Here is a 15,717-nt window from a genome sequence, read left to right as displayed (position 1 = left end):
TAGTAAAGAATTATGTAGTTTACAACCACTATATCAAATAAAGTTTTTACATGTTCCTATAACTACCTAGTTTCCCAAACATAAAGGGGTACCCTTTTTGTCCTCCAGAAGTTAAACATACCTGCATGGATCCTTTTTGACCCTTTCCATGAGCTCCTAGAACTTTTCAGCTTAGAAAGATGAAATTGAAAGGAAGCTTGGTAGTTTTCAAATTATCATTCTCTATCTTACACTGATTACTTCCAACCTAAACTTTCTTATGATGCATTAAAATGAGAGGCTTAGGCAGTGTTTTACAGATTGAAGGTATCACTAATTGATGAAAAGCAGAACACTTTTTACCTTTCCTGGTATTCTCTCTAATTCTTTGACCTCTTTGACTTCAACAGGTCTCTGGATGAAAGCTAGCAACAAAAGATTTTATAAGAAACTCCAGGTTGGGCACCGTGGCTCACGCCTGTAATCCCAACACTTTGGGAGGCCGAGGCGGTCAGATCACGAGATCAAGAGATGGACACCATCCTGGCCAACATGGTGAAATCCCATCTCTACTAAAAATACAAAAAAATTAGCTGGGTGTGGTGGCATGCGCCTGTAGTCCCAGCTACTCAGCAGGCTGAGGTAGGAGAATCACTTGAACCTGGGAGGTGGAGGTTGCAGTGAGCCGAGATCGTGTCATGGCACCCCAGCCTGGCGACAGAGCAAGACTCCGTCTCAAAAAGAAAAAAAAAAAAAGAAAAGACAAGAAACTCTGGGTCAAGAAAGCCATATCCATCAGAATCAATTATCTAAATATAATCTAATTTTTCCAACTAGTAATGTAATTTTTTAAAGTAAAATCACTCACAGCATCTTTAAGCTAGTTTCTTAACCTCTTCCAAAAGTAATTTTTAGATTATAAAATGCAATGCATTTTCATTAGAGAAAAATCACATAATGCAGAAAAATGGAGAAAAGAAGCTCACCAAAGATAAGCACTGTTAACATCTTGATTTACAGTCTTCCAGGTTAGGGAGTGTATATGTGTAAAGGTTTCTTTTCTAAAATTGAAATTATTTCATAATTTTTAACTTAATATATTGTATATCTTAAGTTTTACAGTTATTAAGGAATTTTGGAGGAAAATAAAATATATAACAGCAAAAGAAAAACTGATTCCAAATTCAGAAAAGGCCATTTCTTTTTTATTCCTTTTGTCCAACAAATACTGCTGTTTAATCAGCTGTGAAAATAGAATCAAGTGTGTGACATCTGGTGATTTTTGTATAATGCAGTCTAGTGCTGCCAGCATGACATTTTGTCACCTGTCCATGGTCTGCTATTTTTAAATTGTTCTTGTCAGCTAGCGATCTTTTAAGTATAGTGTAAAATATAAGGTTTCAAAAACTGGAAGGCATACTTGGTTTTACTGAGTTAAATGATGCTGTGGAAATCTGAGACTGTGTCCCACTTTTCCCACTGCACAGGATCTGATAAATAGGGGTGAGAGGGGATGAAGGCAGAGGTTGGAAAACAGGGTTACATATGGTTATTCGTTCTGTTAAAATCACAGTCTCAGAAGCTCAATTCACATTCATATTTAAAACACTAGTTACAAAAAAAAACCCTACGTCTATCATGATTCAGTTTCAGAATCCAACTAAACTCATGCTTTTGTGAGCCCAAATTAAAAACTGAAATTTGTATTAACTCATAATTAATTATGAAAGTCATCTCTTTACTTCTACAACATGTTATGAGATAGGGAACAACTGCTGTACCGTCCTCTAATCACTCCCTTTGCTCTAAAAAGGCAAGTACTTCAGAAAGCTTCATGTAACAGAATGTTAGTGCCACGTTTCAGAAAGACTTACAGGTAAAATGCATATTCTACTGGGTTTTATTTCCCACTAATTTTCTCTATAAAGTTAGAGAGATGTTCCTTTAGAAAACTATCTTAAAAAATGTAATACTGTGATATGTAAAAATACAGTAAACTTTTTAAAATCTCTTTTTTAAGGAAATGATAAAACTTTGGTACTATAATATTCTAAGTATGTTCCAAATAACCAATAATCAAAAGCTGTGAGCTTAGACCTGAGGTCAAATCCTAGTTTATTCACATATTGGTAGTGGGTAATTTTTGGCAAGTTGTTAAATATTTTGTGCCTCTGTTTCCTCATTTAATGAAGGCTGTACTTGAGAACAATTAAATCACAATTCCCAGCCTGGCATGCACTGGTTCACACCTGTAATCCCAGCACTTTGGGAGGCAGAGGCGGGCAGATTGCTTGAGTTCAGGAGTTAGAGACCAGCCTGGGCAACATGGCGAAACCCCATCTCTACCAAAAAAAAAAAAATTAGGTGGGTGTGGTGGCATGCACCTATAGTTCCAGCTACTCACGAGGCTGGGGTGGGAGGAGAGCTTGAGCCCAGGAGGCGAAGACTGCAGCAAGCTGAGATCGCCCCACTGCATTCCAGTCTGGGTTACACAGCGAGACCCTGTCTCAAAATCATCATTATCATCATCACCATCATCTGTGTCTTTTAAAACTCAGGTGATTTTTCTTTTTTTTTTTTTTGAGATGGAGTCTTGCTCTGTCACCAGGCTGGAGTACAGTGGCACAATCTTGGCTCAAAGCAAGCGCCACCTCCCCGGTTCAAGCGATTCTCCTGCCTCAGCCTCTTGAGTAGCTGGGATTACAGGTGCCCACTACCACACCTGGCTAATTTTTGTATTTTTAGTAGAGGTACGGTTTCACCATGTAGGATAGGCTGGTCTTGAAGTCCTGACCTCAAGTGATCTGCCCGCCTCAGCCTCCCAAAGTGCTGGAATTATAGGCATGAGCCACCATGCTTGGCCACTAAAAACTCAGGTGATTTAAATGCTATGCTTAAAGGATGATTACACAAATTAATGGAGGGTACTTATACAAATCACTCAATTTCTACTTACTGTCTCTGCCCCTCAAGACACTCTCAGTATACCTTTGAAAAGCAAAGTTTTCAATATCATTTCTCAACTGACATCTTTTCATTTTTCAAATCTCAGTTCCATGAATGGTGAGGGAAGAGAAAATTCAAATACATAAAAATGTTTTACCAGGCACTAACCCCAAATAGTCAGCCAGGCCTTTTTTCTGCTGTAAGAGGCAAATTGCATGGGATGAAGAAAAAGTAACTCCTCCCTGTTTTTGCCAAGATGCCTGCTATACTGGGCTTCCCCAGTTAGGGTATATGATCTTACTTCTCTGCTCAATGTGCTATAGTTGCTATTTCCTTATTATCTTTCTAGAGTTGGGAGAATATGATTAATTAAACCTAATGACCATGAGTTTTCAGAGTGGTTCCACAGGAGCTTAGTGAACCTGCATTACAGGTAGAAAGTCAAGGAACAGCTATGAGGAAGATAATAGGGATGAATCTTTTTCGTTATCTCTTACCCCACCTCTCTCAACACCATTAATCCCCTTAATCTTCATAGTTAAGAAGAGAGTTGGATTTTCCTTCAATCCACTAGAAATGAGAACAGAGAACAATTGCTCCCTCCTACTACATCTGCCAACCCAAGGATTTCTGTACTGAGAAAAAGAAATAAGAAACAGGGTCAGGGCCAGTGGCTCATGCCTATAATCTCAGCACTTTGGGAGGCTGAGGTAGGAGGATCGCTTGAGCTCAGGAGTTCAAGATTAGGCTGGGCAACATGGTGAAACCCTGTCTTCACAGCAAATAGAAAAAATCAGCCAGGCATGGTGCCCCTGCCTCTAGTATCAGCTACTTACGGAGCTGAGGCAGGAAGATTGCTTGAGCCTGGGAGGTCAAGGCTGCAGTGAGCCAAGATTGTGCCACTGCACTCCAGCCTGGGTGAAAGAGCGAGAACCTGTCTCAAAATAAATAAATAAATAAAATAAGAAACAGCTGCATTAGAGCATTACTCTCTTCAAAAGCCTCCTTTCTCATCTCTGAGGCATTCTCTCTAACGAAAGGAAAAGTATATGTAAGACATAGTTAAAAAACAAAAAACAAAACAAAACCCAGAAGATCATTACCTTATTCTTTTACAGCCAAGCACTGTAGTTTGGGATCTTTAAAAAGTAAAAAAAATAAAAAAATAAATTAGTCTGGCTGGGCGCAGTGGCTCATGCCTATAATCCCGGCCACTTCGGGAGGCTGAGCAGGGAGGATTATGAGGTCAGGAGTTTGAGACTAGACTGGCCAACATGGTGAAATCCTGTCTCTATTAAAAAATACAACAATTAGCTGGGTGTGATGGCACACACCTGTAATCCTAGCTACTCAGGAGGCTGAGTTAGGAGAATTGCTTGAACCAGGGAGGCAGAGGTTGCAATGAGCTGAGATCCCGCCACTGCACTCCAGCCTGGGCGACAGAGCAAGACTCCAGCTCAGAAAATACATACATAAATAAATAATAAATTAGTCCAATTTTTGTTTAAATACGCATTCTGTGATCTGATTAATACTATAGAAGATATTTTTCAGTGTGCTATGAAGAAAGTTCAATTCAGCTTTTCTTCTATATAATTTTTATCATGGGGGATGAGATAGAGAAACTTTTAAAATTTCCTACAAATATTTTCAGGGCTGGTCAACCGAATACATAACCAAAAAACTATTAAAGTTTATTTACTTCACTAAAACAGAAGTCTCATTATCTCCTAAACTTCCTATTCTGTTATCTCCCACGCTAATAGTTTTTTCCCCTGAATCAACAGGACAGTTGAATAAAGGGATTTCTTACTGAATACATTTCTAAGATAAAATATTATTGTGAACATATTTTTACCATGTTCTTCAAGTACATCTTAAAATACTGGATATCCTATTTTTTACATCATTCAGATATACAATTTTGGAAAGCCAAAATAATTGAAAAATTATTTTCCTTTCTAAGTGGCTTTGAAAATAAGATGTTTATCCTTCAATAATCACTACTTATGAAAAATATAAAATTTTGACAACGTGCATCTGAAAAATTTCAACATTTAGCTGCAGTTTAGTTGGAAAGAAGTCAATATTGCAAGTATACCATACTACTTCCAGCAAAAAATTGTAGATAACATTTGAGCAGTTTCTAGTGCCAGGGACTTTATTTGATCTTCGTACTCACTCTATGAAGTAGGGAATTTATTTTAACAATAAGGACACTGAGGCTTTAAAGAGGCTAATTTATCCAGATTAATAGGCAGACAGAGGCAGAGACAGAATTCACACCCAGGTTACACTGACTGCAAAGTCAGAAAGGCTGAGTTGTAATTTCATCTCCTATATGGAGAATATAAAATATCTGGAAGGATGTTAACAAAAATAATAACCTTTGTTACTTCTAGGTAGAGTCTCTAGTGATTTTTTTTTTTTTTCTTTTTTTTGAGACAGAGTCTCGCTCTGTCACCAGGCTGCAGTACAGTGCCACAATCTTGGTCACTGCAACCTCCAACTCCCTGATTCAAGCGATCACCACGTCCAGCCTCTAGTGATTTTTTTTTTTTCTTTTTTACTTTCCTTTTCATCCTTTTACACACTATTTGCATTTCTTATAATGAGTAAAAATATTTTTTTTTTCTGAAAAACCAAGGAAATTAAGCTCTAGGAAAAAAAAAAAATCAAAACAAACAAACATACAAAAACCAGTTACTCTGGGGCCAGGTGGGGTGGCACAGGCCTGTAATCCCAGCACTTTGGGAGGCCAAGACGGGCAATCGCCTGAGGTCAGAAGTTTGAGACCTGCCTGGCCAACATGGCGACACCGTGTCTCTACTAAAAATGCAAAAATTAGCTGGCAGTGGTGGCAGGTGCCTGTCATCCCAGCTGCTCAGGAGGCTGAGGCAGGAGAATCACTTGAATCTGGGAGGCTGAGGTTGCAGTGAGCCGACATCATGCCATTGCACTCCAGCCTGGGCGACAAGAGCAAGACTTCATCTCAAAAAAACAAACAAAGACCAGTTACTCTGTACTTGAGTTTTGAGGTCCTCAAAATAGTGTTCCCCATGTTCAAGTGGGAGTAAAGGATATTAAAAGTAGGAGGAGGCTGGGCGCAGTGGCTCACACCTATAATCTCAGCACTTTGGGAGGCCGAGGCAGGTGGATCACCTGAGGTCAGGAGTTTGAGACCAGCCTGACCAACAGGGAGAAACTCCATCGCTACTAAAAATACAAAATTAGCTGGACGTGCTGGCATATGCCTGTAATCCCAGCTACTCAGAAGGCTGAGGCAGGAGAATCTCTTGAACCCAGCAGGCAGAGGTTGCAGTGAGCTGAGAGCACGCCACTGCACTCCAGCCTGGGCAACAAGAGCGAAGCTCTGTCTCAAAAAAAAAAAAAAAAAGGAAGAGGAAAAGCAAGATAGTATAAAGGGAAGTGCTTCTGAACAGACTCATACAGAAGCCACAAGGTAGGTCCTCTAGCCTACCATCCTTCTCTTAAAGCTCAATCCACCTAAATGTTTATCTCTTTTGACCCAAAGACTCTCACTATGAATTTACCTTAAGGAAAAGCTATGTGCAAGAACTCATCCATGGCAGCATTACCTTTAATGGAGGAAAAATTGGAAACAACCTAAGAGTCTAAAGTCAAGGCCTAGCAGTAAATTACAAAGATCTGATAGAAGCATGGATAATGCTTATCATAGGAGAATTAGACAAAGAATATACCATCACAATCTTTTATTTTTTAGTTACGTTTTTGTTCTTATAATTTTCTCCACTTTTTAAAGTCAAAACATTTTAAAAATATTTTCCTTAGAATGCAAGTATCAGCTGGGCGCAGTGGCTCGCGCCTATAATACCAGCACTTTGGGAGGCCGAGGCAGGCAGATCACTAGAGGTTAGGAGTCTGAGAACAGCCTGGCCAACATGGTGAAATCCTGTCTCTATTAAAAATACAAAAACCAGCTGGGCGAGGTGACAGGCGCCTGTAATTCCAGCTACTCAGAAGGCTGAGGTAAAATAATCATTTGAACCTAGGAGGCGGAAGTTTCAGTGAGTCAAGATTGTGCCACTGCACTCCACTGTCTCAAAAAAACAAAAACAAACAAAAAAAACCCCAAAAAACTAGCTTTCCCTAAAATCCCTTCTTTTCTTCATAACCTATTGACTACTTTCTTTTCACTGGAAAATGAGGAAAGCAGAAGAAAATCATGAGTGTGACAAGAAAATGATGAAAGAGATTTCTGGTGTGGCTTGAAGAAATGAGCATCAGGTGTTCACAGTCATTCACACTATAATATGGGCCTAGAGATAACCGGAGGGGAGTGAATTCCTCACAATTTTGAAAGACGTAACGGTTCATACAAGATGGACATCCCCATGGATGAAAACTCTTCACAAAAAAAAAAAAAAGAAAACTCTTCATAGTTTTCAGAAATTTAGATCTTAACCCAAGTATAGTGGATATTTAAAATACTGTAATTACAGTATTTTAAAATATCGTAAAGTCTCTAAAAAGTCCTATAACCCATAAAAAGAACTATCTGTAATTATGAATTAAACACCAACATCTATCCTGAATTTACATAGGCTCTAAAAACAGGAAGTCCTAATACTGCTAACTTTGAGACCTTCTGCCTTATATTTAATCCAAAACATTTATATACTTTAAGATATTTTCTTGTGTTTTGGCCTCAGAGAATGCAAAGGGTCACTGGCTGCCCATAAGCCTGTGTAGTGATACTTTCTATACTAGGAAGGTGATTATGCTTTAATAAAATAGAAGTTCTTTATATGCAGTTTTCTGAAGCAATCTTTGGAGATTGGTTTACTAACTCTCACAGTTCCTTGCAGTATATATATATGGACTTAAATGAATTATCTAAGTTCAGCTGAGGATTCCAAATACACAAAGCCCAGAAAACCTGGCTGCTGGTCTCATGCTATTAACTCATAATGTGACTGATCTCAGCTACCCAATTCATGCTCCTGCCAGACATGACTGATAATAACAATCCACCTTGATTATTATAGGTAGTTGAACCCAGGTTTAAAAGAAATCAACTTTAAATACATTCCACAATGCTTTACAGAAGCAAAACAAAAACAAGCAAACAAAAAACAAACCAGAAAAACCAAAATTATTAAAAAGCTGATTTTTGCTTAAAACACCAAGCAAGAAATGGACATATGAATATTCCTAACCTGCAAAATGATTCCTCCACATTATATCAGCGAAACTCATTGGTGGGCCACTGGGAGGGTAGTGTTTACCTTTCAGAGGCTCATGATCAGTCCTTATCATATCCATTAAGGAGTTCTCCAACGAGTGCAAGTTAAAAGTATCATAGGGCCTACTCCGGTCCTAAAAATAAAAACAAAAACAAGACAATACATAAAATTACTTCATAAAATTAACACTATATCATTTGCTTCCTGCTGTGGAATGATGACATGAATGAAAGTTACAGAGAGCCCTAATAGCATACAGTCCTTCTTTTTGTTTATTTATTTATTTACTTTGTAGAGATGGGGTCGTGCTATGTTTCCCAGGCTGGTCTCGAATGTCTAGGCTCAAGCAATCCTCTTGCCGTGGCCTCCCAAAGTGCTGGGATTACAGACACGAGCTACTGCGCTGATCCTGCTCTCTTCATTAAGAATAATGACTTGTCACACCTGTAACCCCAGCATTTTGGGAGGCCAAGGTGGGCAGATCACTTGAGGTCAGGAGTTCGAGACCAGCCTGGCCAACCGGGTGGAACCTCGCCTCTACTAAAAATGCAAAAAGTAGCCAGGTGTGGTGGTGCGCACCTGTAATCCCAGCTACTTGGGGGGCTTGAGGCAGGAGAATCACTTGAACCTGGAAGGCAGAGGTTGCAGTGAGCCGAGATCATACCACTACACTCCAGCCTGGATGACAGAGCAAGACTCCATCTCAAAAAAAAAGGAATAATGATTTGGCAACATTAAGTTTAATATAAGTCTCCATAACTAATTAAATTGCATCATCTCCCCTAATATTCTATAACGTAATGTAGTTCAGAGTGACTTTCTTGCAAATGAACTAAAATAGTAAATTTAAAAGGAAGAGTCAAGTTAATTGGTTTTGCTTTCTACCCTCCACCCAATAACTTCATTGTCAAATGAACACAGATGTTTCCCCCCTAGAGGAAGACCGTAATTTTTTTTTTTGTTTTGTTTAAGACAAGGTCTTGCTTTGTTGCCCAGGTTGAAGTACAGTGGTGCAATCATGGCTCACTTCAGCCCTGACCTCCTGAGCTCAAGTGATCCTCCCACCTCAGGCTCCCTAGTAGCTAGGACACATGTCGCCATGCCCAGCTAAAATTTTTTTTTTTTTTTTTAGAGATGGGGTCTCACTATGTTGCCCAGGCTGGTCTAGAATTCCTGATTGCAAATGATAAAGACCACAATAATTAAGAACTCAGATGGAATCATTTTCCTGAAAAACTAAAGGGCGACTATAATTTCAATGAAAATGTATTGGATATCTTTAACATTTCTGACCAGTAAGTTACATATATGGATACACTTTTTAAAAATAAAAATGTGGCTGGGCGCAGTGGCTCACGCCTGTAATCCCAGCACTTTGGGAGGCCAAGGCAGGCAGATCACGAGGTCAAGAGATTGAGACCATCCTAGCCAACATGGTGAAACCCTGTCTCTACTAAAAATACAAAAATTAGCTAGGCGTGGTGGTACGTGGACATGCCTATAATCCCAGCTATTCGGGAAGCTGAGGCAGCAAATTGCTTGAACCCAGGAGGCGGAGGTTGCAGTGAGCCAAGATCACGCCACTGCACTCCAGCCTGGCGACATAGCTAGATTCCATCTCAAAAAGTAAAACTAAAAAATAAAAATAAAAATGTGTTTAAAGTTGTATTCATGAAGATAATGGCAAAAAGAAAAAAAAAATTTAATGTGTCCAAAGTACTAAAATTATCTTTTGAAAAGCACTCACATGAAGAAACTTTAACCCAAAGAAGTATTTTCAAGATGTTACATTCAAAAACATTTTGAAACTAGAAATCTAACACAAACTAAAGAAAAAAGTGTTATTTCACCACATTTCACTCACGCCTTCAAGAGACTATCACCTACAAACTCTTCTTAGTACTCTGAGCCTCAAGAGAAGCATAGCTCATGTTCTAAGTTAATACTAAAGAACAGATCAAGTTTGCTTTGGTTAAGAAAAGCAAGACAAGCATACATCTCAACAACCAAACCAAGTCAACCTACAGTGATGAGAGATTATTTTCAGGGTCTTGAACAGTCTTTTCCAGCTTTGCATTTGATCATTTATCCTCTTCTATGGATAACACTCACCCATTACCTATCTCTCCCCTTGGATAGGAAAGAGACAAGGAATATTTTCTTTGGTTCTCTACTTTGGTCTCTATACAATCTAAAAAGGTCTTTTCTTTTAGATTTAAAGTCTTCCTGCAGATCATTTGTTTTGCTCCGGGTTCAAGTTACTAGTGGAAACTCTAAGGAGTAAAGCTGAATTTCCAGAAACGCAGGCTTATCTGTACCCATAAGAGCGTCTATCATATACTTTGTCCAAAGAAAAAGCCAGAGGTAAAGAAGCATACTGATGAGGAGGCAAAATGATAACCTATTTCTGGCACTAACAATCCCAAAATGAATTATCTAGGAGCCCTCTATCACATCCACACTTCTAACTAGAACTCTGAAGACATGAGAGTGTTTCAGAATAGACTGACATGGTAAGGGAACTATAAGAAAAGGCTATTTGAAGGCATTCGAGAATCTTTCCAGACAGGACAGTTTATTTTTTCATTTAATTACTGATAATCCCTCAAGGTAGATAACAACATACCCATTTTACACATGAAGAAGGCAAGGTTCAGAGAAGATACAAGAGCCCTCAATGCCAAAACCTAAGGAGTATAAAAATCTGGCCAAAGAAATTAATTAAATCCATGGTTACTTCTATAGAAAAACTGCACTGTAACTAACTGCACATTCCTGCCAATGTAACAGTGAGTTCCTATCACAAATGGATATCAGACATTAGATGACTACCTGTCAGGAAAATTAAAAGAGGATTTTGGAAGGAGGGATTCATGTAACTAAACTGAAATGGTTCCCAAACCTGTCAGACTGTCAAAAATCACATGTAGAGCCGATTAAAACACAGATTCCTGGGCTCCAGCTCAAACCTACTTAATCATAATTTAAAACAAAATAAATTCTATGACTGGCTAGAGCCACTAAACTGGATGATTCTTCAAGTTAAGCCTTTACACCCATGATTCTGTTCAGTAAAATCAGACAGTAAAGTGAGGGCAGGGACCAGTGTGAGCAGCAGGCAATAAACAAGCCTGGCCACCTTGTAGAGAGTCAGTTTTGCAGTCTTCTGATTTACTGTGTATTAGAGAAGCAGTTGGTGGCCTAGTTTTTAAAAGCACAAATTTTAAAATCAAAATCCAATTTTCAAATTTTGGCTCTCCCACTTACTGGCATGTCACTTTGAGTATGTTTCTAAGCCTTGATCTATAAAATGGGATAATTTTTCGGGTGCGGTGGCTCATGCCTGTAATCCCAGCACTTCAGGAGGTCAGGGCAGGCAGATCATGAGGTCAGGAGATCGAGACCATCCTGGCTAACATGATGAAACCCCATCTCTACTAAAAATACAAAAAATCAGCCAGGCATGGTGGCATTTGCCTGTAGTCCCAGCTACTTGGGAGGCTGAGGCACAAGAATCGCTTCAACTGGGGAGGCGGAGGTTGCAGTGAGCCGAGCTCATGCCACTGCACTCAGCCTGGGCAACAGAGCAAGACTCTGTCTCAAAAAAACAAAACAAAACGAAAAATGTAGCCAGGTGTGGTGGCAGGTGCCTGTAATCCCAGCTACTTGGGAGGTTGAGGCAGGAGAATCACTCAAACCCAGGAGGTGGAGGTTGCAGTGAGCCTAGATTGCGCCACTGCACTCCAGCCTGGGCAACAGAGTGAGACCCCATCTCCAAAAAGAAAGGGGGAGGGATAATTCTCTCTTCACGGTTTCTTCAGTACTAAATAACAGAACATACAGGCATCTGCACCATGGTGGCTACCATAATATTAGGGAGAGCACAAAAAGATTTCTGTGATGCCATCTCAAGAGTACTGAAAAATGAATTTTTAAACCTAGCAGTTCACAGATACTAACCTAACAGGGTTCACTAATGCTCAACAGATGAAAACATATGACATGTGAAAGGCATGACAGAATTTACACAGGCTTAATTAAACTAACTTCAGGCCTCTGAGAGTTCTCATTAAAATTAATTCCATCCATGCCTCATCAACTTATATTTGCCGCATACCATTCATCCTTTTTGTTTTAGAAGTAATAAACGTTGCTGAAATAAGTGATTAACCAGGAAGTCTGCAAGAAACAGAACAAAAAGGATAGAAAAAACAGAAAAATCTACAGTGGAATTCATCAACAGAAATTATGTATACAGAAAACTCAGCCACAATTTATCATTCAATGACAAAGGTTACAAGTGGTAACTAACCTGTTAGGTCTTTTTTCATAAGTTTTGTTTCCCAATATAGAGAAACAGGAAAACATCATTATTTGTTTTTAACAAGCAAACACACCAAGAAGTATTAGAACATCTATAAATAATGCAGCCCATTATTGACTTTCTTTGCAGATAATCAGTGAAGACGTTGTCAGTTAGTTGTACACAAAACAGCTCACCTCCACTGCATTAGTCCTCTCTTTCTTCCCTCAGCTGGATTTAATATTAATAAATTTATCAAGCATTTAATATGTGCCTGTCACTGTTCTAAATATGCTTATGCATTATCTCACAGCCCTATTAAGTAGGTAGATTTTGTCCCATTTTATAAATTAAACAATTTTAAGTGGCTGGGTGCGGTGGCTCACACCTGTAATCCCAGCACTTTGGGAGGCTGAGGTGGGTGGATTGCAACATCAGGAGTTCAAGACCAGCCTGGCCAACATAGTGAAACCCCATCTCTACTAAAAATACAAAAATTAGCCGGTGTGGTGTCACGTGTCTGTAGCCCCAGCTACTTGGGAGGCTGAGGCAGGAGAATTGCTTGAACCCAGAAGGCGGAGGCTGCAGTGAGCCAAGACCACGGCATTGCACTCCAGCCTGGGTAACAGAGTGAGACTCCATCTCAAATAAAATAAAATAAAAATTAAGTGTGGGAGAGAATAAATACCTGGCTCAAGGTTACAGGGATAGTGAGTGGCAGAGCCAGGGCTCAAATCCAGTCAAATCCAGACTGCTCTTAAGCATTCTCATTGTACTGCTTCCCTGACCTCCTCCTATTCCGTCTAGCCTTAAATCCTTTTCACAAACACGCCCTTTAACTTAATCTGTCACAATCCAGAGACAGGTTTCTTTGACCCCACTCTGCAACACAAGCAACTTGACCCTCACTTGCCCTTGGTCAACGACCTTTGCTCAACTGACAACTAATTAATCTCAAGAAGTAGTTTGATCTACCTCTAGGCAATCCCAGGTTCGCCTCTTAATAGCCCTATCCCATTCACCTGCCCTTTTCTTGGAAGAGGAATCCAGAATCCCTTGCTATCCTTTCTAGCTTATACCCAGACATTTCCTCCGCTAGACATACAAAGTGGAAGGCTGAAAGGGTCAACAGCATCTGGGGATAAAAGCTCTGGAACCAAATGATAAAATTAACCATGTGCTAGGCATTGGACTAAATGGTTTAAAGTGCTATCTCCTTCCTCATCACAACCCTGCAGGGTAGGTATTATCTCCATTTCACTGAGGAAAACAACTGAGGCTCACAAAGGTTTATGTAATTGCTCAGTCACAGAGCTGATCAGAAATAAGGACATAAAACCAGGTCTGTGACTCTCAAGTCCATACCAGTAATGTTCTAATGCTTCTACACTAACTAGCTGCAGTGTGGCCCATGAACAATGGTTAGTTGGGATGAAACGGACACAGTCAGGACCAAAAATCAAAAGGATGGTAGATTTCTGAAAGAGCTAGGAAAAGATAAATGTGGTAATAGAAAACAGAAAAACTTTTTAGAGGAATTCCTAAAGAAGGGTTTTCTATTTATCACATGACTGCAACATATATATGGATAAAACATTCTAAAGTTAAATGCATGTAACGCATAAGAAAGGACTAACTGGCAGGGCACGGTGGCTCACGCCTGTAATCCCAGCACTTTGGGAGGCCGAGGCGGGTGGATCACCTGAGGTCGGGAGTTCGAGACCAGCCTGACCAACATGGAAAAGCCTTGTCTCTACTAAAAATCCAAAATTAGCCAGGCATGGTGGTGCATGCCTGTAATCCCAGCTACTCAGGAGGCTGAGGCAGGAGAACCTCCTGAACCCAGGAGGCAGAGGTTGTGGTGAGCCAAGATCATGCCACTGTACTCCAGCCTGGGCAACAAAAGTGAAACTCCGTCTCAAAAAAAAAAAAAAAAAAAAGGCTGGGCACGGTGGCTCACACCTATAACCCCAGCACTTTGGGAGGCTGAGGCGGGTGGATCAAGAAGTCAGAGACCATCCTGGCTAACATGGTGAAACCCCGTCTATACTAAAAAATTAGCCAGGCGTGGTGGCACACGCCTGTAGTCCCAACTACTCAGGAGGCGGAGGCAGGAGAATCACTTGAACCCGGGAGGCAGAGGTTGCAGTGAACCGAGATCGCCCCATCATACTCCAGCCTAGGTGACAGAGACTCCATCTCAAAAAAAAAAAAAAAAAAAAAGGAAGGACAAACTCACTAAACTAGCTACTTCTAAATTTCCATCCTACTGCTCTTATTTTCTACTCAGTATATGTTATTGGGAAATATCTCAGGTCCCTTCTACACTATAAACAGTTTAATATAAACAGTTTAAGAGCAATGAATATGCCTTATCTATTTTTATTATTTTTATTTATTTATTTATTTATTTGAGCTGGAGTCTCACTCTGTTGCCCAAGTTGGAGTGCAATGGCACGATCTCAGCTCACCACAACCTCCGCCTCCTAGGTTCAAGCAATTTTCCTGCCTCAGCCTCCCGAGTAGCTGGGATTACAGCCATGTGCCACCACGTCCAGCTAATTTTGTATTTTAGTAGAGACGGGGTTTCTCCATGTTGGTCAGGCTGGTCTCAAACTCCCGACCTCAGGTGATCCACCCGCCTCAGCCTCCCAAAGTGCTGGGATTATAGGCGTGAGCTACCACACCCGGCAGTGCCTTACTTATTTTTAAATGGATATTCATTACATAATATACGAGCCTATTTTTCTCCAAACACACACACACACACACACACACACACACACACACACACGCAGAATTCTTTTAAAAAGCCAACATCTCCAAACCTGCCTCCACTCACTCTCTTCATTCAGTGGTATATTTTAACCATCCCAAAAAAGACTATTATATTTGTAGCCCTCTGGAAAACCTAATTCTATATTCTCCTTCAGTCCCTCAATGGCAAGCAAATGCTCCTTATATCTAACCTAAAGTCCTTATGAAGTTGAAACTTTTCTCCCTTTTCTGTCCTTGGGGGAAAATTAATCAGCATCTACTGTGAATTTTAATATTCTTTAAAATTGTTGTTAAACAGTCTTCCATGCAATAAATTCTCAAGAACCCTCAAAAAACCCTGGTATAAGATTAGGGAATACAGGCCAGGCGCGGCGGCTCATGCTTGTAATCCCAGCACTTTGGGAGGCCGAGGCGGGCAGATCACCTGAGGTCGGGAGTTCGAGATCACCTGAGGTCGGAAGCCTGACCAACATGGAGAAACCC

The 15,717-nt window shown here is 40.1% G+C and overlaps 1 protein-coding gene across 1 annotated transcript in view; it reads right to left on the bottom strand.

The window, feature by feature from the left end:
* The window catches only part of CPEB3 (cytoplasmic polyadenylation element binding protein 3), a 207,632-nt gene that overhangs the window by 147,646 nt on the left and 44,269 nt on the right, over positions 1-15,717 (bottom strand). Inside the window, exon 2 of the mRNA XM_011995849.1 lies at positions 8,127-8,286. Within this exon, the coding sequence (XP_011851239.1) occupies positions 8,127-8,286 (160 nt within the window). The remainder of the gene's footprint in view (positions 1-8,126; positions 8,287-15,717) is intronic.

This window comes from Mandrillus leucophaeus, unplaced genomic scaffold (genome assembly GCF_000951045.1).
Source record: "Mandrillus leucophaeus isolate KB7577 unplaced genomic scaffold, Mleu.le_1.0 Scaffold1133, whole genome shotgun sequence".
NCBI lineage: Eukaryota > Metazoa > Chordata > Mammalia > Primates > Cercopithecidae > Mandrillus > Mandrillus leucophaeus.
This window is presented reverse-complemented; position numbering and strand designations above follow the sequence as displayed.